The sequence below is a fragment of the Chrysemys picta genome, chromosome 7 (assembly GCF_011386835.1).
Source record: "Chrysemys picta bellii isolate R12L10 chromosome 7, ASM1138683v2, whole genome shotgun sequence".
Lineage (NCBI taxonomy): Eukaryota > Metazoa > Chordata > Testudines > Emydidae > Chrysemys > Chrysemys picta.
The window spans coordinates 60,329,051-60,353,257 of record NC_088797.1 but is presented as its reverse complement, the minus strand read 5'-3'; the positions used below and the strand labels follow the sequence as shown (position 1 = coordinate 60,353,257).

The 24,207-nt window shown below is 50.5% G+C and overlaps 1 protein-coding gene across 1 annotated transcript; it reads left to right on the top strand.

Annotated features, from left to right (window-relative positions):
• Nucleotides 1-506: 506 nt before the first annotated feature.
• On the top strand, nt 507-22,889 carry RBP3 (retinol binding protein 3). Its single transcript, XM_005307329.3, has 4 exons — nt 507-3,554; nt 11,842-12,032; nt 19,508-19,650; nt 21,223-22,889. Exons 1-4 carry the CDS (start codon nt 507-509, stop codon nt 21,549-21,551), a joined length of 3,711 nt encoding a protein of 1,236 aa, XP_005307386.2. The 3' UTR covers nt 21,552-22,889.
• The last annotated feature ends 1,318 nt before the right edge of the window (nt 22,890-24,207 follow it).

Below are 24,207 nucleotides of genomic sequence, written 5' to 3'. Positions count from 1 at the left end.
TGATCTAGGCTAATTCAAAATGCTCCAGGTATTATTTTGCCACAAGTGACAATAATAGGTTGGATTATTGCTCTTCTAATTGTGGTTCTCCACCAAATGGCTCTGCATTTAAATGATCTGAGGTTGATAAGTCTGGACCAGTTTAAAATGGGCAGGAGTGTACTGAAAGCAGTTAACTGTCAGAGGGAGACCTATGAGTCTAACAACTTGGAATAAACATCTCCTTGACTGTACTTCATTACTGTTTCATAAGAGGTTTGAAAAGTGGCATGATGCTGAACTTCATCTATTCGTGCACTTTGGCTGATGCACTCCAGTTTAATGAGATTAGAGGTTTAATGCAGATAAAAGACTTATCTAGTCAGTACTCCCAGATTTAACACTGGGCTTTCAGTGCTGATTCACAGACAGAGAGGGTCAGTGGAGAGCTGAACGTGTCTAGATCTACAAGCATCTCTGATTTCTTATCAAGGTGCAATTTATTTTCCTCCCCCTAATGATTCAAAATGATTGGGGGACCTCTCTTGTTGTTATCAGCTCTGATTTTCTGCAACATATGTACTGAGGAAATCTTCCAGCCAAATCTGGTGCTGGACATGGCCAAGGTGCTTCTGGATAATTACTGCTTCCCTGAAAACCTGGTGGGGATGCAAGATGCTATCGAACAGGCCATCAAGAGTGGGGAGATCCTGGACATCTCAGATCCCAAATTGTTGGCCAACGTCTTGACGGCTGGTGTGCAAGGTGCCTTGAATGACCCAAGGCTAGTGATCTCCTATGAGCCGTTGGCTACCGTGGCTCCAAAGCAAGAAGATGAGACTTCCTTCACTCGGGAGCAGCTCCTGGATCTTATCCAGCATGTGGTCAAGTATGAACAGCTGGGGGGAAACGTGGGCTATCTGAGGATCGATCATATCATCGGCCAAGATGTTGTGCAGAAGATTGGGGCTTTCCTGGTGGACAAGGTGTGGAAGACGTTGATGGGGACCTCTGCCCTGGTGCTAGATCTGCGCTACAACACTGGGGGGCAGGTCTCCGGCATCCCTTTCATCATCTCCTACCTGTACGAAGCTGACAAGGTGTTGCACGTGGACACGGTGTACAACCGGCCCTCCAACACCACCACGGAGATATGGACCCTGCCCCAGGTGCTGGGTGAAAGGTACGGCAAGGACAAAGATGTTGTCGTGCTGATCAGCCGGCACACCACCGGGGTGGCCGAAGATGTGGCTTACATCCTCAAGCACATGCACAGAGCCATCGTTGTGGGGGAGAGGACAGCTGGGGGCTCGCTGGACGTTCAGAAGCTACGGATCGGTGCCTCCCATTTCTACGTGACAGTGCCCGTATCGCGGTCTGTGAGCCCTCTGAACGGGGGTGGGCAGAGCTGGGAGGTCACTGGGGTGCCGCCATGTGTAGCCAGCCAGATGGAGCAGGCCCTGGAGAAGGCACTGGCCATCCTGTCAGTTCGCAGGGAAGTGCCTGGTACGATCAGCCGCCTCATGGGCATACTGCAGGACTATTACACTTTGGCAGAGAGGGTGCCCGCGCTGCTGCAGCACCTCTCTGCCTTCGACTACTCCTCCATCCAGTCTGTCGAGGACCTAGCCACCAAGCTCAACGCCGAACTGCAGGCTGTGTCCGAGGACCCACGCCTCCTGCTTCGGGTCACCACGCCAGGCGAGGCTGCTATCTCACCCGTGGAGGAGGAGATCCCAGTGGCTGCTGACCTACCTGATAATGAGGAGTTGCAGCGGGCCCTGGTGGACACTGTGTTCCAGGTGTCGGTGCTGCCAGACAATGTGGGCTACATGCGCTTTGATGAGTTTGCTGATGCCTCCGTACTGGCTAAGCTGGGCCCCTACATTGTGCACAAGGTGTGGGAGCCCCTCCAGGCCACTGAGAACCTGATTGTGGACCTGCGCTACAACCCTGGGGGCCCATCCTCAGGCGCCGTGCCCCTGCTGCTCTCTTACTTCCAGGACCCCACCACCGGCCCTGTCCACCTCTTCACTACCTATGACAGGCGCACCAACCGCACACAGGAGCACAACAGCCGGGCTGGGCTACTGGGCCAGCCCTACGGGGCCCAGCGTGGCATCTACCTGCTCACCAGCCACCGTACGGCCACTGCTGCTGAGGAATTTGCTTACCTCATGCAGTCCCTGGGCCGCGCCACTCTGATTGGCGAGATCACAGCGGGCAGCCTCTCACACACCCGCACCTTCCCTCTGCTGCAGCCAGAGGACGACATCACCCAGGGCCTCACCATCACTGTGCCCGTCATCACCTTCGTCGACAACCATGGAGACTGCTGGCTGGGTGGCGGCGTGGTGCCGGATGCCATCGTGCTGGCTGACGAGGCATTAGAGAAGGCCAGGGAGGTGCTGGCTTTCCACGAGGTCATGGGAGCACTTGTGGAAAGCACTGGACAGCTATTAGAGGATCATTATGCCATCCCGGAGGTAGCTGGGAAGGCCAGTGCCATGTTAAGCACCAAGTGGGTCCAAGGTGGCTACCGCTCAGCTGTGGACTTGGAGACATTGGCCTCCCAGCTCACTAACGACCTGCAGGAAGCCTCAGGGGACCACCGGCTGCATGTCTTCCACAGCCACGTGGAGCCCACCCCCGAGGAACAGTCCCCCAACAAGATCCCCACTCCAGAGGAGCTGGCCTACATCATCGAGGCCCTTTTCAAGGTTGAAGTATTGCCAGGCAACCTAGGCTACCTGCGCTTCGACATGATGGCCGAGGCAGAGACAGTGAAGGCAATTGGGCCGCAGCTAGTGCACCTGGTATGGGACAAGCTGGTGGGCACTGACGCGATGATCATTGACATGAGGTACAACATGGGAGGCTACTCCACCGCTGTGCCCATCTTCAGCTCCTACTTCTTTGAGCCCGAACCCCGGCAGCACCTCTACACCATCTTTGACCGCAGTACCTCGCACAGCATTGAGGTAATGACCCTCTCCCAGGTCACTGGCCAGAGGTACGGCTCCCTTAAGGACATCTACATCCTGACCAGCCACATGAGTGGCTCGGCGGCCGAAGCCTTTGCCCGCTCCATGAAGGATCTGCACCGGGCTACGGTCATTGGTGAGCCCACCATGGGTGGCTCGCTCTCGGGGGGCATCTACCGGGTTGGCAACAGCTCCCTGTATGCCTCCATCCCCAGCCAGGTGGTGCTCAGCCCCCTCACCAGCAAAGTGTGGAGCGTGTCGGGGGTGGAGCCGCACATCACCATCCAGGCGAGCGAAGCCATGGCTGCAGCCCAGCAGATCGCAGCCTTGCGTACCAAGGTGCCCAGCGTGCTGCAGACGGTGGGGAAGCTGGTGGCGGACAACTACGCCTTTGCAGACGTGGGAGCCGACGTGGCGACCAAGCTCACCGCCCTCGCCCCCAAGGACACTTACAAGATGGTTAACTCTGAAGAGGAGCTGGCCAAGAAGGTGGCGGCTGACCTGCGAGCCCTGTCTGGAGACGTGCACCTGAAAATAGCCCACATCCCGGAGCACTCCAAGGACCACATCCCGGGGATCGTGCCAATGCAGGTAAGGCTCTCACATGCTCAGTTAGGGACTCGCTAGCATCTGTCATGTGGGTTCGAGGACTGTGTGCAGCGAGTTAAGGACCCCAGCTACATTCCTGGCCCATATTTCTAAACCTCCCAGGTTTCCCAGGCTCCAGCACAGAGGCGAAGGCCCAAATGGGCATAGGGCATATAGGACTTTGTAGGGGGACCTTGCACGGCCACTGCTCTGGGGCAGCTGAGCTGAGCTCTCCCATAACTAGTGAATTCACGTGTGAACATGGAGGAGTTGCCGGGGGGGAGCATACCACTGATTACATGGAAGATGTCACATACCAGGTGACTTCTGACTTCTTCTCAGATGCTCTAGTTTTGCCACGTTGTATTAAGTTGGCCTCAGTAAGTACATTAGTTACATGACCTACCCTGATGGCATTGATTTTTCGATCTGAGACGAAGTAGTTGCTCTAAGGATCTTCAACAAGAGACATGCTTTGCATTTTGTAATCTACCCTTCTGCACATATAAAATGACCGTACCCACCATCTCATTTTCTGTGACTCCCAGGATTGTAGGGAACTCCCTTATATTGACCATCCACTCCTAACTGGTCTCCTAATCAACATTAGAGAGCTTGGCTGATCCTTGCCTTGGAAACGTGGCTGGATAGATGCTAGATCAGGGGTCGGCAGCGTTCGGCATGCGTAGGGTTACCATATTTAGTGCCTCCGAAAGGAGGACACTCCACGGGGCCCCGGCCCCGTCCCCAGCCCCGCCCACGCCCACGCCCCAACTCCGTCCCCTCCTCAAAGTATCCGCCCCCTCCCCTGCTTCCCGCGAACATTTGATTCGCGGGAAGCCTGAAGCAGGTAAGGGGGTGTGTGGGGTAGGGTTACCATATTTAGTGCCTCCGAAAGGAGGACACTCCACGGGGCCCCGGCCCCGCCCCCAGCCCCGCCCACGCCCCCGCCCCAACTCCGTCCCCTCCCCAAAGTCTCCGCCCCCTCCCCTGCTTCCCGCGAACATTTGATTCGCGGGAAGCCTGAAGCAGGTAAGGCGGGGTGTGGGGGGAGGAGGCGCGGCCCAGGCTGGCCCCCCCGGCGTCTTCAACCTGGGTCAGCTCGGGCCCTGGGGTGCCGGGCCCAGCCCCCGGCCGACCACCCCCGGCCCGCCCAGCACTGCCGGTCCCTGGCCCGGCCCCCGGGCCCCTGGCTGAGCACCCCCGGCCCCCGGCACCGCACCGCCGGTCCCCAGCCCGGCCCTCGGCACTGCACTGCTGTCCCGGCCCCCGGCCCGGCCTGGCACCGCTGGCCCGTCCCCCGAGCCCCCGGCCCGGCCCGGCACCGCACCGCCGGCCCGGCCCCCGAACACCCGCACGGCCGGCCCCGCATGTCCTGATTTTCCCGGACATGTCCGGCTTTTTGGGATTTCCCCCCGGACGGGGATTTGGAGCCCAAAAAGCCGGACATGTCCGGGAAAATCCGGACGTATGGTAACCCTAGGCATGCGGCTCGCCAGGATAAGCCCGCGCCGCTTCTCGCCGCCCCCATTGGCCTGGGACGGCGAACCGCGGCCAGTGGGGGCCGCAATCGGCCGAACCTGCCGCGTCAGCAGGTAAATAAAACTGGCCCGGCCTGCCAGGGTGCTTACCCTGGCGAGCCGTGTGCCGAACGTTGCCGACCCCTGTGCTAGATGATCTCAACGAGAATTTGATTTTTAATAATCCACCTTTGCCCCCGCTGTGCAGTTTGCCTGGCAGAGCTCCTCATACAGTGGAGTGTCCCAGCAAACCCTCTGCTTTGATATTGTGTTGGAGGGAACTCCCAGGAGTCACTTGTTCAAATTCCATCTCAGATGGACTCAGCCCCTCCTTGGTTATGGTTATAGCATCCCTGACCCAGACAACTTACCCCTAGAGCTCTTAATGTCACCTTTGGAAGAGTGCCTTATTTTGCTTTTGGAGCGGACCACGTGGTCGAGCATCTTCCTGAGGAAGGAGATCCCTGGGCTTCCACCCTACGAGGTCTTTGGCTTGTATGATTTATCGTGGGGGGTGACCCTGTGCCATGCTCACAGCCTCTGTCCCTGGGGATCACGATTGAGCATTTCCAGGGAAGGGCACCTGTTATAGGTTTGTTCACCCAGAGGTGTTGTCCCTTCCCTTGGCTGTGAGAAAGAATTTGTGCTAAAAACGGGGAAACCAATCAATGGATTCTCCATTCCATTGCTCATTCACCTCCCAGTGGCCCTGGGGCATGGGGCACATCCCAGGCTAAAGGGAAACTTTTGTGGGAGCTACTTGCTAAAATATGGGCCATGCTTCACTGGTGATCTGCTGTCAGGTCCCTAAAAGCGCCATCCAGCAAGTCAATTCCCCACCCCCTTCCCCACGTGTAATAGTTATTTATGAGTGGCTATTATTGCCTGAGGTGAAACCAGATTGTTGGAAGCAGATTCATAGAATAAAAATGTAACTTAGCACCTCAAAGGTGAAATTCCAGCCCCGGTGAAGCCAGTGGGACTTCAGTGGGGTGAGGATTTCACCCCACACTCAGTAATGCTTCTGTTCAGTCCTGTTTGTCAAGAGCAGGGATTGGAAGAGGTAGGATGGCTCCTCCGTAAGAGTAGAGGGGGAGAATGGAAAGGGGTCGGGAGCCTCCAAGAGGGAATGTGTAGCTCAGGAGCAGAGAAGGTCTGGGAGCAGACTCTCTCATGGTAGAGTACGAACCGGGAGAGGGATAAGGGCCGGATAAGGGGAGGTTGGGCTTAGGGACTTTCCAGAGGCGAGAGCAGGAGTGGACTAAGAGCTGGAGGTGAAAGCCTCAACCTGGTGACAGGGAGGGAGCAGTAGAGGCTGGGGATGCTATTGTGCAGAGCACTGGGGCAGCAAGAGGCCCACGAAGCTCCAGCAATGTCCCCTCTTTGCTCTTTCCATAGCCAACTACAACAGCTGGCCCAGTGCCAGCAGTGAACGGGCTCAGCCCAGGGTAGCACCATTGTCCCCCTCAACTCTGAGGCGGAGCCCCGCTCCCCTCTTGACCCTCTGTGCAGGATGGGCATTGTCCTCTGCCTTGCTCTAGCTGCCACTAGGGGGTGCTGTCTATGCATGTTTCCTGAGAACCCCAGTGCCACTGTCCAGAGAGCACACACCTCAAGGTCACGTTGAAGCTTGCATTCCCGAGGGACAGATTGTAGTAGATGAATCTTTCCCAGGGCATTTTCATTCACTGCCATAATAACCCCTCTAGCTTACTGCCTACATCCTTCCTAAAACGAGAGGCACCAACCTTCAGAGCCAGCCAGTCCCTCAAAAGTGGGGTTCCCTTTAGCTTGACCCTGATAATAAAGCCGAACAAAGTGATGGTGTGTGGGCAGAAGAAGGGGAAGGATGCAGGTGACCTGCATGTAGCCCTGGTGTGTCCCACCTCGTTGGAATAGCCACTAAACCAGCATTTAGCGAGTAAAGAGATCTCCTCTGTGATCGCAGCAAGGTCAGTGCTAGCTGGAGTTCCCTGATGCATAAATGCTAGTTGCCAGTCAGGTTTCCCAGGGGCTAGCATTATGTATGCGTTTGCTGTTCAGAACATAGCCCAAACTTTTGCTGTGAAGCAGCGTCCCATATCCTCACAGATGCCCATTCAGCCACCCTCGCTCCAACTCCCCGGGCTTATCCTCTGGGCTGATTCTCCCGTCTCTCTCTCCCCCAAACCACAAAGTCTCGGAGGACTTTTCCATTTGCGTACTGAGTCATCCATATGAATGAACACCAGGCCCTATAAGTTGCACAGGGCTGAGGCAGAAAGGACATGCTGCCTGATTTTTCCACATGTGATGTCCCAAGTTCAAATGACAAGGGTCACAGATGGGGCCCTTGACTCCAAGCACCCACTAACCCTCTAAAGTTGGGGTTTAATTTTCTGTGCATCCAGCTGAGAATGAGGCCCCTGGTTGCCTCCTCACTGCACATCTCTAGTAAGAGGATTCATTTTAAACAGCAACTGTCCTTGCATATCAAATCTTTCCTTTCCTAGGTAAATATTATGTATGCACAGTCTCTAACCCTGGGGGTGCTTTCTGGGGTATTGTCAGTTCTTGGGGAGGAACGAGGGGGTTTATGGACAGTTCAGTGGTAGAGGGGAAGGGTTGCTTATGTCTTTTTGCTTGGCCACACTAATGAATAAAGGCTTTGCACTTTGCTTAAAGGGACAATGTCAGGACAGGGGTAAAAAATCAATACCTATTGTATTATCAGCAAATGAAAGAATTTAACTGTGGGCCCAGTTCTCATCTGGTGTATATAAGTGTAACCCCATTAAAGTCAATGGAGCTGTGCCAGTTTACACCATCTTAGAATCTGGCTCCTATACAAATCAAATTGACTCTTCACTCTTTATGCTGTTTATTTCCTTTTGACATTTCACTCTGGCTGGACCATGGCAATGCATTGACCCAGACCTCCAGAAGTCACTTCCAACCCTAATCTTTTATGAGTCTATGTCCCTTGCTTTTGCCTCTTTCTGATCCTCATGCATTAGCACAATGCAGTTACATGTAGGATTTACAACAACGCAGCAAGAGACATATTTTTAAAAGTAAAAACAAAACAAAGAGTCTGTTTAAAGGTGCCCGTTCATTTTTGGGTTTTGTAAAACTGATTTCATATGAAAACCTAAATTTGGTGCCTACAGCATACTTGCAAGCTTTCCTTTCTATTATAATATGCCACTGTATTTGTCTGGAAATAGAAATGTTGCCAACTGTAACTCCAGCCAGAATATTGATTTACAAGATACCTGTTAAAATAGCTCTGTAGCAGTGGGCTGGCTAGTGTGTTTGTGCACCACTGCTCCCTGCTGGGTGGAATTAGAACTGCCCAACTATGTGTTTTTCTTGACGCTCTGGCTGGTAGAGTGCTGTGATTACATGAGAACCTCAGTTTTCATTTTAAAAAGAAGTACGTTTCTAGCCCTGCTGGTTGCAGAGAAGACACAACCTGGATGTAATTCTCAAGGTTTAAAAACCACACGCTAGAGAAAAAGAACCCAAATGTATTTTTTTTAAATCTCATGATTTTTAAGCCATCTCAGGATTGCAAGGGGGTACGGTCCATCATTTTTGGATGCCTGGAGCTGGCAATGTTGTTTATTTACAGTACAGAAGGACCTAGAGGCACGGAGATCAGAGCCCAATTGTGCTAGGTGCTGCACAAACACATAGTAAAAGGCAGTCCCTGCCCCAAAGACAGGTAAAGAGTGGGAAAGGAAACTGAGACACGGAGTAAGGAAGTGACATGCCCAAGGCCATAGAGCTGATCAGTGGCAGAACCAGGACTTGAACCCACTCCTTTGAAGGCCAGGCCAACATCCTAGCCCTGCATCATGCCACACAGTCTCATTCATGTAGCGTTACTCTTGGGCGCTCAGTGTTTACAGGACAGGGCCCATGGACCCTATCCAGTTAGTTAATAGCAATTCTTCTGTGACTCAGGTGGCATGGGCCTGGTCTGTTGGCACAGGAAAAATCTCCATTCTAATCCACACTGCGTGTGGTGTTCTTCTTCATTAAGGCCCAGAGAGCTTATATGTAATAATTCAACCCTTTTAATTTAGCCATAGCTGTCATTAATTTCCAATTGTGCAAGAGGGAATAACCCACTATTGTCAACCACCCATGTTTAAAAAACAAACCAGGCATCGGGCCACTCAAAATCATGAGATTTGGAAAGAAAAAGCGTTTTATTTGCCTTTCAGCTTTTGAGCCATTGGGATACCCATATTTTCCAGCTTTTCTCTGCAGCCATCAAGGCCAAGTTGAGATGCTCTCCTGTTCACATGACTCCAGGATCTGGGGCTTTAAGGCAAACACCAATTAAACACAAGACTCACAATAAAGTCAGGCGAGCTGGCAACACTTCAAACAAATGTGGAGCTCTGAAATGGGCACAGATTGGTTACAGCATGTTCATTGCGCGGGTAGGAAGCTATATCATAAACCATGTAAGTGTGAACAAATACAGAGCTTATTCTTAACCAACATGCTTAAGGGCAGTGGGTCATCCCTGATATAGAGCAGGGCCCCACCCTCAGCTCCTCTTACTTCTCCCAGATAACTTGTTTGCAGCTCAGAGTACTCACAGTAACATTCCCCTACCTGGTGTCCAATTTACAGAGTCTCTAAATATCCAGTTTTCTCTACCCCTTCCCCCTGGTTAAGGGATTCCACAGCCTCCTTTCCCAGGGCTGTGATATAGCTCAAGCCAACTTCCCTAACAGCTACATTCCAGCCCCACTTTATAGAGCTTCCCTTCCAGCAAGTCAACTAACAGCTAGGTTTTGATCCTGGTCAGGTGATATCTCTGTGATTACCACCTGGCCCCCATTCATTAGCTGGTCCGCTGCTCCCTTAAATACCTATTCCTTAAAGGGACCATGTCAAGGAACAGGGTGGGCTGGCCCAGAGCCCCCCCCCCCTTATTCTCTAATGGGGCCAGATCATTGTGAAGGTATATGCCAGGGACCTGTACTTACAGATGAAGTCCTATTTGTAGGTTAATTCTTACTGAGAAGAAACACATCTGTAGATGGGTTTTTTTCTGACCTCTCCGTTGCAAGGAGGGGTTCAGCATTTCTGCACCAGACCAAAGCAGCATCAGAACAATGCAATGAATGCTGGCTTTTTCCTTTAAACCCGTGACTCATTAATCAAAGGACCCTGGGAAGATCAACTTGCATGACTGTCACTGGCGCGAGTGACAAGGTCAGCAGCATTGAACTGATATGTCTGCAGCCCAGCCAGCGGGGTTGTTTTCCAGAGGGCGCAGAGAGAAAGAGGGGCAGAAAGGGAATCCGCAAGTCAGCTCTCGCATTTAGGTCAGTAGCTGGTACCAGCAGGGACTCGGGATCAGCAGACAAAGTTTTGGCTTTGTAAAAGGCACTGGGATGATGGCAACAAATATCAGCTTCAGGAGCAAAGAGGAAGCAAAGCCCTGGGCCACCAAGTAGCATTGTCTAATGGGCCAAACAGTGGGCTAGCAGTCAAGAGACCTGGGTTCAATTCCTACCTTGGGTGAGTTGCTTCCCCAACCTGTACCCCAGCTGTAACATGGGAATAATACTACTCCTTTGTGATGCATGTGGAGAGCTACTGCCAGGAAGGGGGCGTTTGTACCTGCAGAGGCAAAAACACTATCAATAATGTGCATTTACCTTAAACCGTTGGGCTGCATTCAGTCTGGACAGGTTCTTGTTATCATTGCCATAGCTGAGTGTCCCATCAGCATTGATAAAGGGAGTCTCTCAGCTCTCCTGTAGGGTGGGGACATTTAATAGGGGGAATGAGGCAATAAGGGATTTGCCCAAGGTCACACGGATGTTGTGGCAGAGGTGGGACGTGCATCTAGAGTCTTAGCCCAAGGGCATGTTCCAGTCTCAGAGGCGGGCAGGCAAAGCACTGAAATCTGACTGGAGGAGCAGGTTGTGGCCCCACTATAGACAGGGGTTACAGGGACTAGAGCCCTGCCCTCGAACCTGACAGGACCCTACAACAAGTGTCAAGTCTGGGCTGTGCTGGGTGGGAGAACAACTGGATCCTGTTGGACCCAACTCAGGTCAGCTGTCCTTCTCCTGCCTGTGGGGTTGTTGTGGTGGCAGCTGTATGCCCCGCTCCTGCCAGCCATTACCACCTCGTTGTGCTGTGAGTGTGCCAAGAAGTCCTCTAAAATTAGGCCCAAGCAGATCTCACCTGTGGACACGTTTCTTCTACTCGTTGGCCACACCTTGTCTTATCATTATTTGTTTTCGATGTTTGCCCTGGAACATCCAGATGAACAAAATAAAGATAATCACTGCCCCGCATGTGAGATTCCAGACACATGTCCCACATAAAAGAATCTTAGCACATGGGCACCATATGTCATTCCTGATACATGTCCCACATAAAAGAATCTTAGCACATGGGCACCATATGTCATTCCTGATACATGTCCCTCATATAAGCATCTTAGCACATGGGCACCACATGATATTCCTGACACATGTACCACGTATAGGAATCTTAGCACATGGCCACCACATGATACTCCTGACACTGGCCACCACATGACATTCTTTATACATGGCCAACATATCAGACTCTTAAAACAAGTCTCCCACATGACATTCCTAACACATGCCCACCACATGACATTCTTAACATAAGATTCCTAACATATGCCCAACATGGGCTAAACCTGACACATGTGATTTCTCTCCAATCTTATGCCAAGAGTGCAGTGCCAGATAATGATTATTTTTTCTTGCAAACTCTTTCAGATCCCTTCCCCAGAAGTATTTGAAGATCTGATTAAATTTTCTTTCCGCACCAACGTATTTGAAAACAACATTGGCTACCTGAGATTCGATATGTTTGGAGACTGCGATCTTCTAACCCAGGTGTCTGAGCTGCTGGTGGAGCATGTTTGGAAGAAGATCGTTCACACAGATGCATTAATCATAGACATGAGGTAAATTCTGGACAGAAATTCACCATGTATTCTATTTAAGTATCATTTTATTTGAAACAGTGAACTCATAGATTCCAAGGCCACATGACCATTATGATCATCTAGTCTGATCTCCTGTGTAACACAGGCTAGAGAATTTCCCCAAACTATTTCCTAGAGCAGAGCTTTTAAAAACACATCAAATCTTGATTTAAAAATTGCCAGTGATGGAGAATCCACCACGACTCTTGGTACATTGTTCCAAAGGTTAATTACTCTCATTGTTAAAAATGTGTGCCTTAGTTCCAGTCTGAATTTTCTTCAGAACTAGATTTATGTGGTTCACTGTCATGCCAGGTCAGCTAACACTGAAGGGATGAAATGAAGAAAAGGAAAATTCAGGGTGAATATCCAAGGAAAATTTCCTAACAGTGAGATCTATTAGCATGTGGAATGATGTCTCAAGGGAAATTGCTCCACCACTTGGGACATTGAAAACTAGATAGGAAACCTAGGAAATATACCATAGGACAGCGTTTTTCAAAGTTTGGGTCACGACCCAGTACTGGGTCATGGTATGTCAGGCACTAGGTCGCTCTGGTCAGCACCGCCGACCAGGATGTTAAAAGTCCCATTGGTGGTGCTGCCCAGCTAAGGCAGGCTAGTGCCTACCTGCTCCGACACTGCCCTGCGCCCTGGAAGCAGCCAGCAGTGGGTCCGGCTTCTAGGCAGCGGAGCCACGGGGCTCTGCATGTTGCCCCCGCCCTGAGCACTGGCTCCGCACTCCCATTGACTGGTTCCTGGCCAATGGGAGCTGGGGGGCGGTGCCTGCGGGCGAGAGCCAGGCAGAACCGTTTGCGCGCCTCCGCCTAGGAGCCGGACCTGTTGCTGGCCGCTTCAGGCGCAGCGCAGTCCACAGTGCCAGGACAGGCGGGAAGCCTACCGCTGCACCCTGGCTGCGCTGCTGACCGGGAGCCGCTGGAGGTAAATCCGTGCCCCATCCCCACCCTCCAATCCCTAACCCAGCCCTGAGCCCCCCCAAACCCAGAACCCCTTTCTGCACCCCAAACCTCTCAGCCGCACCCCAGGGCCTGCACCCCTCCAGCCCAGAGCCCTGACCCCCTCCCGCACCCCAACCCCCTGCCCAGACCCCCCTCCCACACCCTGAACCCCTTATTCCCAGCCCCACCGTGCAGCCCTCACCCCTGCATCCCAACCCTCTGCCCCAGCCCTGAGCCCCTCCCACACCTAAAACCCCTCATCCCCAGTTCCATTGGGTTGCAGGCATCAACAATTGTCTTCAACTGGGTCCTCAGAAAAAAAGTTTGAAAACCACTGCCATGGGAAACAACCCTGAACTGACACAGGGCTGGGACCTCCCGGCTTTTTTTCCATCTCTGATTTCTATACAAGCATTGACTGCATATGCCTTTGCTTACCTGCATGTATGGCTAATGATATATTTTGTTATAGGTGATGGTCAAGTGATTCACTAGTAGAAAAATAGATACTACTATGGGCTGCACTAAGTTACATCAGGGGATCAGTGCAGATTGGTCCATGAGTGGGGAGCATGGAGGTGGCTTAGAGCCACCTTTCCAATCCCCCCACCCCCCATTAGCCCTCCAAAGCCCAGTTGCAGCAAAGCACTTAATCACATGCCTAATTTTAAGCAACTTTACTGAGCTGCCCAACGTATGAAAAATGCTACATATTCTTAAGTGTGAGTTGCTGTTGCTCTTTGTCTTATCAACCATCTACATACCGTAGATGCAAATAGTTCTTTTATACAACACTCCCCTCAGTGGTTTTCTTGCCTCAGCCCAGAGCTACCGTTTATGAGGCCCCAACACAACCGGCAAATATTTACCTACAAAATAAACCCAGTGTCAGAAACGGATTCAAACGCTCAAGAAACACACATGTCGGTTACAGTCAGGAGTCTCACCGTATTTCGGCGTTTTGCTTAAAGCCTCAGCTCCTGGAGTCTGGTGGTTCTATGAGAATCATCTCCGCTTTCATTTTTTTTAAAGTAGATTTCTAGCCCTCATTGGTGCAGCGAGAAGTTGGAAAAGGAGACGCAAGCACATGTCAGGGCACAGAACCCGATACAAAGGACCCAACATTTATGAGAGTTTTGAAGTTTTCAGCCAATCTCACGTTTCTTTGAGGGACCCAACTGCTGATTTTTGAATGCTGGGGACTGGCAATCACATTGTTATCTAGGTCTGGCCCCCATCCCTGTGCTATCTGAGCCACTCGCCACCATTAATGGATTTATCCCCACACAACACAGGGCTGTTATCGCTATAGTGCAAATGAGGAACTGAGGCACAGAGAGACTAAGGCCCAGATCCTCAAAGGTGCCTAACTCCTATTGATTGGGACCTAAGTGACTCGCCTCCTGTCATACAGGAAGTCTGTGGTCAAGGAGGGACTCGCACCCAGGTCTTGAAAGTTGTAGGCTAGTGCTCTAACCACTGAACCACCCTTCCCTTCAAGGCTGGATTTTCCACAGCAGCTCATTTTCCTAGAAGCAGGACATATGTACAGTTAGAGAGACAAGGCGGGGGAGATAATATCTTGTATTGGCCCAACCTCTGTTGGTGAGAGCTGAGTGGCTAGAAAACTTGTCTCTCTCACCACCACAAGTTGGTCCAGTGAAAGACATCACCTCCTCTGCCTTGTCTCTCTGATATCCTGGAGTGACATAGCTGCACCACCACTGCATATAGACAGTTAGTGCTGCTATATTATTATTGTCCTGGCAAAACACTCATCATTCCAGAGCTCTCAACAGTGGGCTAGAAAATTTGCAGTGGTTTCCCCACGGATTTTCACAGACAGGAAGCATTTGACATTTTCTGCTCCTTCCATGTCCTGTAGACTCGATCAACTCAACACCATGTGAAATCCGCACTGCAGGGCAGGCAGCTGCTCTGTCATCTCACTGCCTGGCGTCAGGATGGCTTTGTAGTTTTGTCTCTCTCTTCCCCAGCCAGCTGCTCTAGATCTGCATTCTGGGAACTCTCCTTAATAGCATCCTGGTGAGAAACGTTTGTCATCCTCCCTACCCGAAGAAAGTGACCTCAATGATTCAAATAGTCAACGATAGGAAGGGAAACGGGCAGGGATCTTTGGCTGAATTACAGTGGTCTTGGATTGATGGCATATGAAAAATAATCACTTTCATTTACAAAGAGAGGTTCCTATACCAAAGGCCTTTACAAACCGACTTCAAGGATCACCTCCCCTCTCTCTGAAGGGCAGCTGCCTGTGGGGGGGAAGCTTGTAATTGTTAGACAACACTCAGCAATGTTACGGGGCAGTTTAAGATAGGAAGTGAAGAAGAACTGTGTATTCTCCTGCAATTGTAGAGGGAGTTTAGGCAGGCAGAACGTAATTGCTTGAGATAGACTGGAATCAGGGATGTTAGTGAAGGGGTTCCACTCACTGCAAGTGCACCTCCGTGTGGCTAGGTGTGGGATTAGCTCTCACTCCCTCCCGTCAGTTGCTCATACTGCGGCCCCTCTCTCACTCTCTGTGTCTCGGGGTGCTCTCTCTTCATGACTTGGCCCTCTGGCCAGGTCACTCTAGTGCCCTCCCTTCCGGGGTAACAAAGTCACACCAGACAAGCTGTCTCAGGTGGTCTTTTGTTCCAGGTCGCCAGGTCCTGTGCCACTTTCCCAGTGTCTGGTAGGGGAACCCAGGCCCACCCCACTACTCCTGTTCCAGCCCTATGACTAGCAATCCAGGTCTGCTCAATCTCTGTTACAGTAGCTGTTTTCCTGGGCTCCTTCCTACCCCATTCTTCTCTCTCCTGGCCTATCTCTGGGTTTACCACTGGAGATTCCTCTGCTCTCCTTGGCTGCTTCACCCCTCTCAATCACTTGTCAAAGTCCCCAGTCCACAGCAGGACCCAGCACTTACTCTCCCCTGGATCTTCTCCTTGTCCCTGGCCAGCTGCCTTTCCCTCTAGGGAGTGACTGCAGACCTCCTTCCTGCTCTCACTTCCTGGCTTTACACTCCTAGCCCAACTGGGCTTCACCTGCCATTAATGCTTATCAAGCCCTGGTTCCCCTCCAGGTGCAGCGTCTAAGGTTAACTGTCCCATCCTGGCCCACATGAACCCGCTCAGGGTTTGTGTGGGGTGGACACCCCAGGACTCACCCTTCCTGCAGTGGGACTAGAGGACACCAGTTCCCATTGACAGCACGTTTTGAGGTTTCAAATTTGTCTGGGTTCCGCATTGGAACAAAACCAAACCTGCCTGCATTAAAGCAGAGTTGGGTCTAAATGCCTCAGAGTGGGCAGTCGGGCACCAGCACATGGGGAGGTCCTGGTTCAAATCCCAGCTCTGCCTAATGCAGGCACCATTTTTCATTCCCAGATCACGCTGATTCCAACAGAGCAGAATCTTGAATCTGGGTTTCCTACATCCCAGGGCAGCACCCTACCCACCACCTTAGAGCATGTGAGAGATCCCCTCGCTCCCCAGCCTGACAGTCTTCAGCAAACTGAAACATCTCAGTTCCAACAATATTTCATTCAGTCAGAAATGGTCTGACCTGCCCTCGTCAGTACGTCAGCTTCACCCTGGCCAGCACCTCTAGCAGCGCGGTTCTGCGCTCAGGATTGCTCTACACTTATTGATGAGGAAAATGACATGCTGAATTACCAATATCCCTTGCTGCAGCCACGATGCTCTTTAGTGTAAGTTCCTCAGCCTAGCCCAGCCTGATATAGACCAAAGTTCTGCTCTGTGTTACACTGGTGTAAATCTGGAGTATCTGCATAGAAGTCAGCAGAGTTATTCTGAATTTACACCACTGTAACAGACAGCAGAATTTGGCCCATGATTCCCCTTCCAAGACCTTTCTCATTTCATTATGGGGGGAAGGAGGAGGGAACTCATCTCCTGCCCCCAGCTGGCAATGAGCTCGTAATGACAGTCCTGCAGGAAAGGGACCGTGACTGGAGCCCAATGGAGTTCATGCTGCATGGCAAGTGGAAAGCTAAGGGTCCAGGCTTATCCAGTGACATCCATTAACCATGGCATTGCCTCCTGTACCCCACTCCAGCACTGTGCACACCCCTCATTACAGTGACAACTGCAGCAGCGTCAGCGTGGGCTCTGACAGGTACAGCTGGGTCCCTGGGATGTACTGGCAGCAGAGTCTCGCTGTACTCTTCCCCAGCATTTTTCATCCCTAGATCTCCACATGCTTTACAAAGGAGGTTGGTATCATTATCCCCATGTTACAGATGGGAAAACCGCGGCATGGAGTGACACAAAGTGACTTGCCCAAGGTTACCCAATGGGCCCCTGGCAGAGCCAGAACTAGAACCCAGGTCTCCTCTGAATCCCAGTCTAGTGCTCTATCCGCTAGCATGCAGGAGAACTGCGTCTCAGGCTGATTCGGCTATCAGCGTGAGTCCGCTGTGGCCGTTCCCACATCGTGTAGGAAGCTGGGGTGATTTCCCTGTCTCTGATGAAGTCACCCCCTGGATTCTACTAACCCCTCCCTGGGCTGGAGAGCCATTTTTTTTTGCCTTGGGGTCTGGCTGGATTGCACTAAATATCAGTTACCTCCAGACCCTACTACAAGGTCTGTTAAATTACAGCAGGGGAACACCTTACCATGACAGCTGGGGAGCAAGGGCTAAACATTTCCAATACAGTGCACCAGACAGTGTTCTGATTGAAATGGGAAAACAAATTAACTCATTCTCAAGCCCTCACTCCTCCTCTACACCAGCATGTTGAAATCGGCCCTGGGATGCAGGGCAAAAGGGAAATTCTTGTAGCAGTCTCTTGTTAAATCTCTGTAGCACATTACATTAACGTGTGTATACACCTGCTGTGCATACCGTCAGATTTACAGATTAGAGGCGCTCCGGATTGCCCTCTTGGGGGCGCTTTACGTCACAGCAGTACAACATATATGGCATTTGGTGTTTCCAGGAGAGAAACGGCTGGTGTCATTAATGGTGACGGGTTTAAAAGGAATGGTGTGTCTTTACAGCAGGAGCTCCGTCTGGGGTGACACATCTATGACTTATATCTTGAGCTGCTGATGTAGAATTAAAAAGAAGACTCTTAGTTTAAAAATCGTGGGCCAAAATTCTCAGCCTTGCATGCCCTAAGTTAGGCACCTGCATCAATATTTAGATACCCAAATATGCCGCCTGATTTGATGTGGCACTGAACATGCACAGCGCCAATTGGCTTTCCTGGGCAGTGCAGGGGCTGAAAATCAGGCCCCTTATTCTGGTGCCTAAAAATGGCATCCAGCGTCTAGATTTACACAGCAAAATTTGAGTGTATTGGCTCATTTTTAAAGGCCTTTGCTTCTGCTAGTAAGAGCCTTAGGTTAATAAACCCGGAGAACTATAAGAATGTCATGTCCCCATTGATGCTGCTTGTTTACTTTGGGGCTGGTGGGGGGTGGGAGGTGGTGAGTCAGGAAAATAAGCCTAATTAGTTTCACGTCTTGTTTCTGGTCAGGTTCCCTTTCAGATTCTCAAGCGGAAGCACAGTTCTGCAGCGTTAGGAGTGCAAATACTGCGGGGCAGAATGCACTATGTAAATAGAAGCCATGAGGTCAAGGCCATATTATTGGAGGTGTGCAAGCAACTGCACTCACTGACACAGCACCCCCTGCCATCAGGTCATGGTACTGCAGGGGTCTTCACTTCTAGCCCACTGTTGCTCACCTCTTTGGCTGTTTCTGTCCACATCTTAGCCCTCTGAGCTCAGTCTGGCTCAGTCACCTTCCAGTCCAACAAGAGACCCTTTTACCCTCTGGGGCTACTCCTCAAAAAACCTGCCATGGGCTCTGTCCTCAGCCCGATCCCGGATGCAAAAATCCTGGTAGAGGAACTCAGACCCACCTTCTGCTCTTGGTGCCGACCCTGGACTAAGTGGCTAGGTCTGCTCCTTCAGATATGCTGTTGCTTTCATGGGCCATATCCTACCTCTTAGCCCCTTACACTGCTTCCCAGTAGCCTGTGGTTCACACAGCCTCTCCTCTAGCTCCCAGCCCTCTCAACCTTTTCCCTGGGTCTTCTCGGCTCCATGGTCCTCCCCTGGAATGCTGATATCCAGGACTGCCCCGCTGCCTTCGCCAGGGCCCACCACAGGGACTAGTTCCATCCCTGCAGCCCTCTTCAGCTTATCTTCACTATGCCCTTCCCAGAGAGGGGGAACACCCTGCCTCTTCTGTCTTGGATCTCCTCCCGCTGACTGGGTTCTGTCTCTCTTTGTAGTCAGCCTTGACCCTGTCACAGCTGTGTCACTAATGGTAATTAAGCCACCAGATCAGGCTCAGCTTGGGGGTAGCTTAAAGGGCCAGCCAGCCAGCCGGTGACAACGCACTACAAAACAGATGCTTGTGGGAGGGAGATGGGCAGGGCAGTTGTACTATTTGCAACAAGTGTTCAGTTATTTCCTTACATGTTCTGGATGAGGGGTTTTTTTGTTTGCTTTTAAAAAGGTACAATATCGGAGGCCCCACTTCCTCCATAGCAGCCCTGTGCTCCTATTTCTTTGATGAAGGGCACCCAGTTCTCCTGGATAAAGTCTACAATCGACCCAATGATACGACAAGTGAGATCTGGACCCAGCCGCAGCTCGCAGGTGAGATGTCAATTGCCCTTTGCAAGAGCTTTTCCTTTCAGGTGTCGACGGGTACTCTCTACCTATTTCCCACACACCTGGAATGCTGGTTTCCTAGCAATCCATCAGAGACAACGTTCCCCTACCACAAAAGGCCCAGCCTGTATGGAGAATGGAAAAGCAATGAGCAGAGAAAAATTATATACTCCAAATGTCCGAGCCGGTCTAGGGCGCTGACCTGAGGAGAGCAGAGCACTCTGTCGTCCCTGGGAGGGGAGGGCTCTCAGCATTAGGCAGTGTCAGCTCCCTCATGATTATAAGAGTGCCCATTGAGCTCTAAACAACCCTAAATACTGATCTTAATGTTAAGGGGGAGAAAATCACAGACAGTGCTGACCCAAGGTGCTGCACTGATGGCCATAATTAGACATGGTTAGCACTCTGGAGCAGCGTGAATCATCATTTGAACCCCAAGAATGGACACAATCCCATTGACCTCAGTGGGAATTGGATCCGGCCCTACGTATCCACTGTGACTACTGGGGATATCTTCTGGGAGATGTTCATTTGTTGGTGGCATGAGTTGTTTTTAAAATGAATTCTGGAAGAGAAGCCTCAAGCATGAGGCAGCCCCCTTTCTTATCACTCAGGGTTGGCTATCTAATAAGATCCCAGGATTGTCACTCTGTGTGTGTGTCACGCTGAAGCCTAGAATGTCTGTACGGTCCATGTGAAGGGATGGAAGCGGCTACGAGCACGGCCGAGAACTTTTTGTTCAGAACATCGCCAGGTTCCATCATCACTGGGTTTGGTGACTGTTCCCGACCAATTTGCATGTTCTCTGCTTTTTTTTTTACACTTTTTGACTTTGAACTGTGCCACAGCCCGGGCTCTCGCCTAATCATTAACTATAACACCGTGGGCACCTATGACAGACAGATATTTATAGAAGCTTTAAAAGCTTTAAAAAGACCAGATTTTTAAAGAAGCTTAGGATAAGATTTCCAAGTGCTCAGCTCCTGTTGCAACACCTAGGGCCAGATTTTCAAAGAGCTTAGCACCCAACCAGCACCCAGTGTGCTGAACTATTTTGAAAATCTGTCACCAAGAGAAAAATCTACTGCTCCCATCTGGTTATGTAAGGGACATACCAGGTCAGTTCAGATTCCAACTAGAGATTTTCTATAAAAGGGCTTGGCAAAACCTCTGATCAATAGAAATGTTTTGCCTTTTTTTTAATTGTGTTTGAATTCCATGGAAAGCCCTGTGAATGTAAAACATCCCCCCACCCCCCTACAGCCCTTTCAACTCAAGCACAGTGGCAGTCTTCTTACTGCAGGAAAGCCCGAGAGGGAAACTGACTCAGCACCACAAGTGAAACTGACCGGCCTTGCTTACCATGTGTCATTTGAGGGCAAAAAGCAAATTCATGCCATTCAAGCTGGGGAGTGAGTGAAGGTTTCAAAACTCTTTCAGGGACTTCAATGCCAGGTGGATGGAAAAGGGTTAACCTTTAATCCCCACAATGCATTGTGCCTTGGCTCTTTTTTGAAAGTGGAACTTTGTAAGGACATTTGCTCTTGCCTCTCGCAGGTGAGCGGTACGGCTCCCAGAAGGGCTTGATCATCCTCACCAGTGCTGTGACTGCGGGGGCAGCTGAGGAGTTTGTGTATATCATGAAGAGGCTGGGCAGAGCTTTCATCATCGGACAAGTGACCAGCGGTGGCTGTCACCCCCCTCAGACATATCATGTGGATGACACCGGCCTCTACATCACCATCCCCACCTCCAGATCTGTGAGCTCTGCTGATGGCACCTCCTGGGAGGGCGCAGGGGTGGCGCCGCACCTGGAGGTGCCAACTGAGACAGCTCTCATCCAAGCGAAGGAAATGCTCAACACGCACCTGCACAGCTCCAAATAGACTGGCTGGCTCAGCGAGCTTCCAGCAAGAGGGATCTAGGTGGTGCTTTTCAAAGGCACTTAAGGGGGTTAGGTGCCCAAATCCCACTGATTTCCTAACTCCCTTCGGCCCCTTTGAAAATCGCAGCCAAGGCTCAAAGGGGGCGTGACGCACCCATCTATGGTGATGTTTGTGTGAGTGTGATGAGTATAGAAAATGCATCATGTGTGCTTTGGAAAATAACGTGTACGTTCCCCCTCCTTTGTCCTGAAGAGGAGTGAGAAATAGACGCGAGGGCCCAAGTCCCAGCTGAGCTCATCTCCCGCCTGTCTCCTTGTTCACGTGTTCCAGAAGGACCCTTCTCCACCAGCCCCAGCACAGCCTCCCTGTATTTCTGGAGTTGCACTCCTAGCACTCATTCCCGGGCCCCGCCCCCAGAGAGATGGGTGGGGAGTGGGTGGGGAAAAGGCAATGGTGTGACTCTGCCCCCCAATGTGCTGGCCAGCATAGCTAAACCAGCGGGTCGGGATAGGAAGAAAGTGACCTGCTTCTAGTCAAAGCCAAGAGCAGATTGCGCCCCGCCCAGCCCAGGAGCAAGGGGGAAAGCGGTGAAGAACCTACCTTGCCGAGGCTGGGCTCATCCTGGGATGGCGCAGCTACATGCTTCTCTTGGCATGGAGTTAGTTAAGGGACAAGCGAGCCCATAGCACCCAAGTATGGTAATTGACATTGGCCCCAATCAACTCAAAACATCTCTGAACTTCAGGAAACCTCTGATCTAATTGTTTGTCTGCCTGTGTAGGGATTTATAAATACCCTCCGCTCACTGTGATCTGGGTCTGAACTCTGTTGCTCAACCCCATCTCCACTAAATACCTGTTTGAAGGCCCTGAAGGAAGTAGATGAGCTAGCATAGGCGCCCAGGTTTGGAAACTGCTCTGCAAAAGTTGAGTTAAATGTCGCCTTTCTGCAGTTTGCAGTGGTTACACATTGGGTTTGTTGAAACTCACTGTGCAGATTTAAAAACAAAAACAAAAATCCTGTGTTTTAAACACCGCATCACAAAGAATATTTTCAGAGATTGACCTGGAAAGAGTTTTAACCATCAAATAGATTTTGTATAATTTCTGTGATGTGTTCACCTTTTCAACATCACTCAGTGAAACTAGACTGTTCAGACATTTCTTTCCATTCTTTTTCATGTCTGGGTTTCTCGACACTGCAGGGGACTGTTTAAATGGATAAAAGTTTGCACAGGACCTTAGCTAGTCAAAGCGCTATATAAATGAAACATATTAAAAACCCTACATCTGGCAATGCCCACAGTTGTCAGTGCATTAATAAAAAACACCATGAAAATATTTGTATCCATACTAGGTTTTGTAAAAGTCCCTTTAAAGTCCAAATGAGCTAGCTTTGCTTCTTTTGTTTTCCAAACCACCTGTCTATATTTCCATGTGAACAAAGGTCATCATATGTGAATGGTCCTATTTGCTGTTACTTACTCGCTATTTATTAATTATTTTCCTGTTTTAAAAATTTCAGTCATCCAGTCAGGGGCCAGAAACTCTACCATGTGACTTAAGTGACAGCACTAATAGCAAACAGAGTTAATACTTCAGAACACACCCGTGGACCAAAATTTGTTCCCATGATGAACTACATGGTGATGATTTACGAATGACAGACACATTATAGAAAACAGCATCAGTCTGGGAAAAGAAACAAAAAAGCTACATTTTCTAAGCTAATCTATTTGCAATGGATAACTCAGCCAGCTCTGCTGAATCCCACTGGATTTGTCTTCACTAAAAAGTTAGGTCTTGTTAGAACATGACCTTGAAGAGTTGTGTTAACTTACGCAATGTTAATCATGATTTAACACTCAATGGACACAAGTACAATTGTGTTTAACACCACGTCAGCTAATCATGGTTAAACTCTACAAGGCTTAAAATGGACCAGCTGATGGGATGTTAAACATGGCTTGTCCCTGTCTACACTGACTGCTAAGTCATGATTATCATCATCTTAGTTAACACAGTGCCCCAAGGTCGTGTTCTAACACAACCTAATTTCTCAACAAGAAAGACGAGGGCCATTGAAAACCATTTGTATGAAGAGAGATTGAAAAGGCTGGGGCTGTTAACCAGAGAGAGGAGATGAATAAAAGGGGATGTGATAAAAATACTCAAGATAATGCATGGGGAAGAGAAGGTAGCCCAGGAGCTCCTGTTTCCCATCTCACAACCCACAAACAATGAAACTGAAAGGAGGAAAATTCAAAACAGAGGAAAAGGAAATACTTGGAAAGGGAAGCCTGTGGAACTCATTGCCACAAGATGCCATTGAGGCCAAGAGCTTAGCAGGATTCAGAAAGGGACTGAACACTTCTATAAACAATTGTAACATCAGGCATTATAATGGTAAACACTAAAAAAAACTTTGACGTAAACTCTAAAGACGGAGGGTTTAGATCCCATCCAATCCCCAACGGCTGGAAGTCAGAAAGAAATTTGTCCTGGGGCAGGTGTCCCACAACTGGCTGCTGCAGGGACCTGGCACCTTCCTCTGAAGCATCTGGTGCTGGAGACAGGATACTGGGGTAGTCTGGGAAGTGCCCTGTTCCTCATAGAGAGGAGCCCTGAGTGCAAAAGCACAGCGCAGGGTTGTCTCC